At 36.7% G+C, this 7,956-nt stretch overlaps 2 protein-coding genes across 2 annotated transcripts; one reads left to right on the top strand and one right to left on the bottom strand.

Moving 5' to 3' along the window:
* The first annotated feature begins 611 nt into the window (after positions 1 to 611).
* On the top strand, positions 612 to 5,866 carry LOC111793066 (glutamate--tRNA ligase, cytoplasmic). Its single transcript, XM_023674777.2, has 6 exons — positions 612 to 996; positions 2,180 to 2,276; positions 2,418 to 2,571; positions 2,835 to 3,955; positions 4,293 to 4,760; positions 5,322 to 5,866. The coding sequence occupies exons 1-6, from the start codon at positions 857 to 859 to the stop codon at positions 5,538 to 5,540; spliced, it is 2,199 nt and encodes a 732-aa protein (XP_023530545.1). The 5' UTR covers positions 612 to 856; the 3' UTR covers positions 5,541 to 5,866.
* On the bottom strand, positions 5,743 to 6,823 carry LOC111793067 (germin-like protein 5-1). The gene is made up of 2 exons (XM_023674778.2): positions 6,486 to 6,823; positions 5,743 to 6,402 (listed from the first exon to the last, which is right to left on the bottom strand). The coding sequence occupies exons 1-2, from the start codon at positions 6,592 to 6,594 to the stop codon at positions 5,864 to 5,866; spliced, it is 648 nt and encodes a 215-aa protein (XP_023530546.1). The 5' UTR covers positions 6,595 to 6,823; the 3' UTR covers positions 5,743 to 5,863.
* Positions 6,824 to 7,956: the final 1,133 nt, after the last annotated feature.

Genomic DNA, 7,956 nt, shown 5'->3' on the forward strand with positions numbered 1-7,956 from the left:
TTTTGATAAAACATGAAACCGACTACTACCTATTAGCATAGTTTGTACAATTTTTTCGGTTAAATAATGTAGGTCGTCTTCGACCCATAGATATTTATAACATATGTTATCGTCGTTCAAAATCTCCGACGATTATCATGTAGTTTCAGATCTTTCAATTTTCTGTTGTCTCAGAGGCATCTATGAGATCTTTATGTTCGATGTGTACAGAAAGAAAAATCCAACCTACCCAATAGTCCCGCTACGAGCGCAACCCTCATGTTTAGTTGCCAACCGTTGAGGTTGGAACCTTGAGCAGACTGCCAGTGATAAGCCGGAGGAAGGTGAGGATGACGTCAAGTCATCATGCCCCTTATGCCTTGGGCGACACACGTGCTACAATGGCCGGGACAAAGGGTCGTGATCCCGCGAGGGTGAGCTATAGTTCGGATTGTAGGCTGCAACTCGCCTGCATGAAGCCGGAATCGCTAGTAATCGCGGGTGATTCCAAATTTTTGTTTTTATTTTAACCAAAAACTCAACCAACTTATCCATAAACGTAGTTGTGCAATTTTAGTTGTCAAATAAGATAGGAGGTATTGGCCCATAGATATTTATAATCTATGTTCCCTTGGGTTCAAAATTCCTCAAATGCTTCCAGCGTGCGATTTTCGTAGATAAATATTGTAGGTCGTATTCTGCGGGTAGATATTGAAGATCTTCGGCGGCTGTTTACCATTCCACCACCTCTCTGCTTGTTTTTCTTTTTCCATACCCCACGATTTGCCTTCTTTCCGTGTTGTTTTTCCTATCTAAAACCCTAAGATTTGCTTCAATTTCAGTCTGTATTTGATCGTTTCTGCTGGTGTTGAGGATTATGGATGTTAAGCTTTTGTCATTTCCGGCCGATTGCCCTCCACTCTCTGTCATTGTGGCGGCTAAGATTGCTGGTATTACTTCTCCTGCAGATTCTTCACTTCCTTCTGGCTCCGCTCCCACATTTCTGTTCAGCAGCGGGTATGATGATCAAATCTCTCTCTCTCTCTCTCTCTCTTGGCTAATTTTATCTTGTGTAACTTTAGAAGGTTTGAGATTTGACCTTCAGAAGCTATTGATTTTGATTAATAGCACTTTTTATTACAATTATTTTCCGTTCTTCAATTTTGTCCCTCTTTCTGGTTTTGGTTATTTCTTGAGTTGATGTTGATGCTGTGAAGTCGAATAGCTTGGTTATGCAGAAATATGTTTATAATAGCCTCATGTCTCTGAAACTTAAACCGATCGTGTATCAATGTTTTTTAATAGCCATTTTATCGTTGGATCTATAAACTTGATTGCGCGAAGAAACAAGAAACAGACAAGGAAAAGAAGGCGTGACAATCATTGATGAATGTACAGAGTTTGTTGTATACATGTGTCTACTGAGGAAGCTTATGATATTGATTATTGAGTAGGGGATAAACTAAACTTCTGCGGTTTAGTTATTTCTGGTCGGAATTAGAAAACTAGTTGAAGCTCAAGTTTTTCATATTGGTTATTTTGAAGTTAAAATTTAGACGTTTTTACCTATTTGTGGATTCTAACACTGCTTCCATTGCTTTCTCTGCATTAGTTTTTAACTTTCAAATCCATAATTTATGTTCAGAGTAAATGTTCTTGGATGTACTCTCTGTATAATCCATTGGCACCAGAGGCAACTCCATCTTTCCTGATTATTATTTTCTCATATTTTCCAAATTTTCCTACTTTTTGTACATGAAATTTATCTTCCAAACTTTCATGTAGTACATCTTCACTTGAATTTAGGAATGGATCTCTAATGAACTACAATTTATAGATAATCACGTTATTGCATGAATACACTGTGTATGCCATGACATCCATTGGTACTTTATTGGTTGTTTTATCAAAAACACGGAGGGATGCTTCATTTGTTATCATGGTCTACTTACATTTTTTTATGGTTTATGAGTTGGAATTTTACTTGTGCTGTTGTAACATTGTGATTATTTTAAATCTTGCTTGCACAACCTTTGATCCAGTTGTAAATCATATCAACTAGACATTTGTCTTTGAAAGCTTGCACTATACTCCTGCCATTAAATTTTAGAAGGATTTTTCCTCTCCATTTGATATGAGTGAAAGGAAAGATATTTAGTAGACTTTTCCTCAATGCTTAAGTCAAGTTAACCTGTTGTAGGCTGAAGTTGCATGGAACGTCTGTGCTTCTACGTTATATTGGTCGAGTTGCCAACATTCCTAATTTCTATGGACAGAATGCATACGAGTCCAGTCAGGTAAGTTGAAAAATAAATGCAATAACATCTTAATGTTTATTCTTTTGTATGGCTTGCTATTTATTTATTTTCATGATTGTGTATGGGCTAACTTCTGATAATTGAACTTCCTTCATATCAATGCATGGATTTTAACCCCAGATTGACGAATGGCTAGAGTATGCTCCTATCCTTTCGTCTGGTTCTGCATTTGAGAGTGCATGCAGTTATGTTGATAAGTACTTGGAAAAATGCACATTTCTTGTTGGTCATTCTTTGTCAGTTGCAGATGTAGCTGTCTGGTCTGGTTTAGCAGGTAATTTTTTTTTTCAATAAAGAAAATAAATCTTCTGCTTAATCTTTTTCTTCATCACAATGCCTATCTTGAGACAGAGAGAGAAAAAAAGATAAGATGCCATGCCGTGTTTGTTTATTTAAGTTTATCATAATGTTCCTTGTTTTCAATCCACAGGCCTACTTATACAAGGACACGCATATACACAGGCACACTCATACACAAATATTTATCGAATGAGAGAGAGTTGACTTATTGATACTATGATATTGTATTCTTTACAGGAACTGGGCAACGGTGGGAAAGCTTGAGAAAGTCAAAGAAGTACCCAAATCTTCAACGGTGGTTTAATTCACTCTTAGCAGAATATTGTGTTGACTTGGATGATGTCTTAACTACATATGTTGGCAAAAGAGGCGGAAAGTCTTCAGGAGCAAAATTGAAGGATCAACAGGGTCTCAGTCAAAAGACAAATAGTGTCAGTCAGGACACCTCTGATAAGGGGAAACAGGGAAGCAGATCTACATTTGAAGTTGATCTTCCAAATGCGGAGTTTGGGAAGGTGCGTTTGCGTTTTGCACCTGAGCCTAGTGGATATCTTCACATTGGGCACTCAAAAGCAGCATTGTTGAATCAGTATTTTGCCCAGCGGTACAATGGTGAAGTCATTATCAGGTTTGATGATACAAATCCAGCTAAAGAAAGTAATGAGTTTGTAGAAAATCTTCTGAAAGACATTGAAACACTGGGTATAAAGTATGAAACTGTCACATATACTTCAGATTACTTCCCTCAATTAATGGAAATGGCTGAAAACTTAATTCGTCAGGGTAAAGCATATGTTGATGATACTCCACGTGAGCAGATGCAAAAAGAACGAATGGAAGGCATTGAATCAAAACATAGAAGCAATAGTCCTGAAGAGAATCTTAGGTTATGGAAGGAGATGATATTAGGAACTGAGAAGGGTTTACTTTGCTGTCTTCGTGGAAAACTTGATATGCAGGATCCTAACAAATCCCTTAGAGATCCAGTGTATTACCGTTGTAATCCTATTCCCCACCATCGGATTGGTTCCAAGTATAAGATATACCCAACTTATGATTTTTGCTGTCCGTTTGTTGATTCTATTGAAGGCATTACACATGCACTTCGGTCCAGCGAATACCATGACCGCAATGCCCAGTACTACCGAATCCAGGAAGATATGGGTCTAAGAAAGGTTCATATATATGAATTTAGCCGGTTGAACCTGGTGTATACACTTCTCAGCAAGCGTAAGCTTTTATGGTTTGTTCAAAATGGGAAGGTTGATGGGTGGGATGATCCCCGTTTTCCAACAGTACAAGGAATTGTTCGAAGAGGTTTAAAAATTGAAGCTTTAATACAGTTTATCCTTGAACAGGTGCGACAATTTTTGGGTTTTAAATAAAATCCTTTAGTTGGTGTTTATTCCAAAGTCAGTTATAAGTCTTGGTCTAATACTGCCAAAAGCTGGAATTCACTTGCAATAGCTTAAAAGCATTTTTTCCGTCATAGCCCCAGTGAGCGCTATAAATTTGTCATTGAACACTTGGTTTTTAGTTCTATAGAAGATGAGAGTACTTCATAATGATCCTTATATAGCACCAGTAAATGATAGATATCATGCTCGTTTCATTTTTTTTAAGGTTGGAAACTAGGATTCCATGATATGCATCTTTATGAAAGCTGCTCTCATATATTTCTTTTCTTTATTTCAGGGGGCATCAAAAAATCTCAACCTTATGGAGTGGGATAAACTATGGACCATTAATAAAAAGATTATAGATCCTGTGTGTCCCAGACATACTGCTGTTGTAGAAGAGCGACGTGTGTTATTTACCCTTGATAATGGTCCAGAAAAACCATTCGTCCGAGTAATACCAAAGCATAAAAAATATGAAGCTGCTGGTGAAAAATCTACAACTTTCACAAAGGGGATATTGATTGACCAAGTGGATGCGCAATGTATCAAGGTGGATGAAGAAATCACCTTAATGGACTGGGGTAATGCAATAGTAAAACGCATCGAGAAGGACCAAGATGGATTTGTCACACAGATGTCCGGAATTTTACATCTCGAAGGTTCTGTAAAGACCACAAAGTTGAAGGCCACTTGGCTGCCAGATATAAACGAACTAGTCACCCTCTCGCTTATGGAGTTTGATTATCTAATCACAAAAAAGAAGGTATGGACAGTCATTATTTGGTATCATAAGCAATTTTCTTATGTTAAATGATGCGAGTTAGTTTCATTGGTTTGATTGTGATATTATATTCTCTCTTTCCTGTTGGTTTTGAAACTCTGAAGGATAGATGTGACTTAAGTCTAAAACTATGCATACACGCATTGAGATTTTTGTGTCGTTTTCAGAAGTCAGATTGCAACTTTCATCACTTGCTTCTCTAGTGATGAGTAGGTTGGATCATATATATGTGCAAGTAGGCAAGCCAGTTTGCGAAGTATGAACGAAGTATGAACAATGTTCTGTACTAAACAATATTATTCAGTATGAAAGATAAACGGGTTTGTACATCAAGGATTTATGAAATTAGATGTTAACCCGAGCTGTGTTACATGGGTAGAAATTCTCGGCAAACCTCGTCATACAAGGAATATGCATATGACTGTTTGTCTCTTGTAACAATTTGTGGGGTGCGACTTTTTGTTGCTCATTATTGTTCTGATCTTGTTAGGAAAGTGGCTCTAGAAGCTAATGATTTTAGCCTCTTTTAACTTGCATTTGCAGCTCGACGAAGGAGAGGATTTTCTTGATGCATTAAATCCATGCACGAAAAAGGAGACAGTTGCTCTGGGGGATTCAAACATGCGAAATCTAAAGCGTGGAGACATTTTGCAGTTAGAGAGGAAGGGATATTTCAGATGTGATGTTCCATATGTCAGGCCATCGAAACCGATAGTCCTATTCGCAATCCCAGATGGCAGGCAACAGGCATGTTTGAAGTAAAATCTCTACCAATTTCGTCAGAGTCATTGTTTGATGATATCTATGCATAACTCTTTTTTTCCATATTCTGGTGTCTTAGATGGCAATAGATTTCCATTTGGCCTATCAAATACAGATTATAGGGCTTGAGAAATTTCAGAATGACTTATAACAGCTTTATTTTACTCTCTAGAACATGTGTTTACTGCGCTCAAGTATGGGATTCAGAGTAGAATAGAACACATATCAAACGAACAATGATATCTTTAGGATTAGCACAAGTATGTTGAAAGAAACATGCATTGAAATTACAGTGTTTATCTGAATGAAGCCTTAGTTTTTGTTTACTTTTTGGGAGCAAAGCGAGACTTGATTTTCTCTATCTCCTTAGTACCAACTTGGAAAGCCTTGGTGAGTACGTTGTCCGGCACTGAAGGAGTTGCCGCAAATAGAGTGGCAGCAAGAGACTGAGTTCCCGGTAATTGGCTATTGAATGCTGCAATCACTGCAGCAGCTTCCTTCCCATTGTTCTTCTGGAAGTGAACCAATCCCTTTGGGAAAACAAATATTTCTCCCTTCTTGATGGACTTAGATATCAACACATTGCCTGTAGTGATGAACCCAACGTCCAGCTGACCTTCGAGAACAAACACAACCTCGGTGGCACGTGGGTGTGTGTGAGGTGGATTGAGGCCACCAGGGGCATAGTCGATACGAGCAAGAGACACTCCTAGAGTGTTAAGACCTGGGATTTTTTGTACATTGGCTCCAGTAACCACTGCGCCTGATGTAGTGTTGGTGAGACCGGGTTTGGCAAGTCCATCGAAGAAGAAGTCGGTGGCAGATACATTCGTCTTGCATACAAACCCATTCACTTTAGTCCCTGCCAAAATTAGCCATTGTAGAGTCAAGACTAGAGTTGAAGTAAAGTAAATGATATATAGAAAGAGTTGAAGTTGGAAATACCAGAAGCGAGATCGGCAACGCAAATATCTTGAAGTAGGTCGGTATCTGCAGCACAAGATGTGGCGATGACAGCAAAGACGAGGACGGAAATGGCAGCGATGTAGGCCATGGATTATCGTGTTGGGTGATAAAAGAAGGGGGAAATGAGAGGGGGTTATATATGATGTGAATTGGGTAAATATAAAATGAGTATCAAACATTGGAGGTCTTTAGGGTAAAGCAAATTGGTTTGAGAGTGAAGGAAGACTAAATGAAGACAATTACGGCATAGCTTCCATTGATGGCAACTTTTGGGTTATTTCTTTACGCACAATACATGGCCTCTCAATTCATTTATGGTTATTAACACTGCAAAAACTTCTTTTACAAACTAAACTGCCTACCCCTTTTAACAATATTTCACCAGCTTTAATTATTTATTTATTTTCCTTAGTTTCTCTAAATTCATTCTCATTATCACATTTACATGTTATATAACAAAAACTAAAATAATACTATAATAAAAAATAAAAAATAAAAAAGTAAAACTCCTCTCTCTCTCTTCACGGTGGTATAAAATTTAGCTGTCAACTTTTTACCGTTGCATTAGACATAAAATTGAAAGTTTAGACTTTCACTAGATATAAAATTAATTCCGTAGATATAAAATTAAATTTATATCAAATAGATCGATTAATTTTTAATATGTTAAAGGACATTTTAGACCTTTCTAAAGTTCAACGCTCACTTGTTAAGATTTATGCTATAATCCTTGCTATTAATGATTTATCATTTAATAATTAATAATAATTTTGATTTTTTTTTTAATTTGTAATATAATTTTGTTGAAAGATTCAAGGTTATTAGTATAATTTTGATTAAGTTCAACGATTATGTTCTATAAATGTATATAGATAAGGTTGGATATCTTATCATGGTAACACAATTGATACGACCCACTTTATAATTGTTATAATACATTAGATTTAAATTGTTCAGGTGGAGATATGTGGCTTGTGGTATCTTGCACTATGAATTTGTATAAGAATGAACTATGAATTTTTTTATTTAAATTTGTTAATTGAAAAGATTAATATTTTATATGATCATCTCATGTGACTCGATCTTCATCATAAGTTATAAGTTTATGTTGGTGATAGCTCGTTTTTTGCTTGCATGAGGGAGAATGACATATGTAGCTAATTCAATAAATTTATCTTTTAGGGACTCAATAAAATATGAAGCTGAGATCATATGTTTCACAAGATGAAAATCACTCTTTTTTTTTTCATAAGAACTCGAGTAAGCTTAAGGTGCCCATGTAAATTTAAAGAAAAAAAAATTAAGAGACCCAAGGATGGTTCCACGGGTCCAAGGAATATAACTTGTAAATTCTCATTGTATCCTTAACCCAATAGGTATCTATGAGCTATACTCTAGGCTCTAGGAAGTTCAGGCTTAGCGTCTATAACTACCAAGCATATGGGGTGCC

Source organism: Cucurbita pepo, chromosome 4 (genome assembly GCF_057944985.1).
Source record: "Cucurbita pepo subsp. pepo isolate OVF chromosome 4, ASM5794498v1, whole genome shotgun sequence".
In the NCBI taxonomy this organism is placed as follows: Eukaryota; Viridiplantae; Streptophyta; class Magnoliopsida; order Cucurbitales; family Cucurbitaceae; genus Cucurbita; species Cucurbita pepo.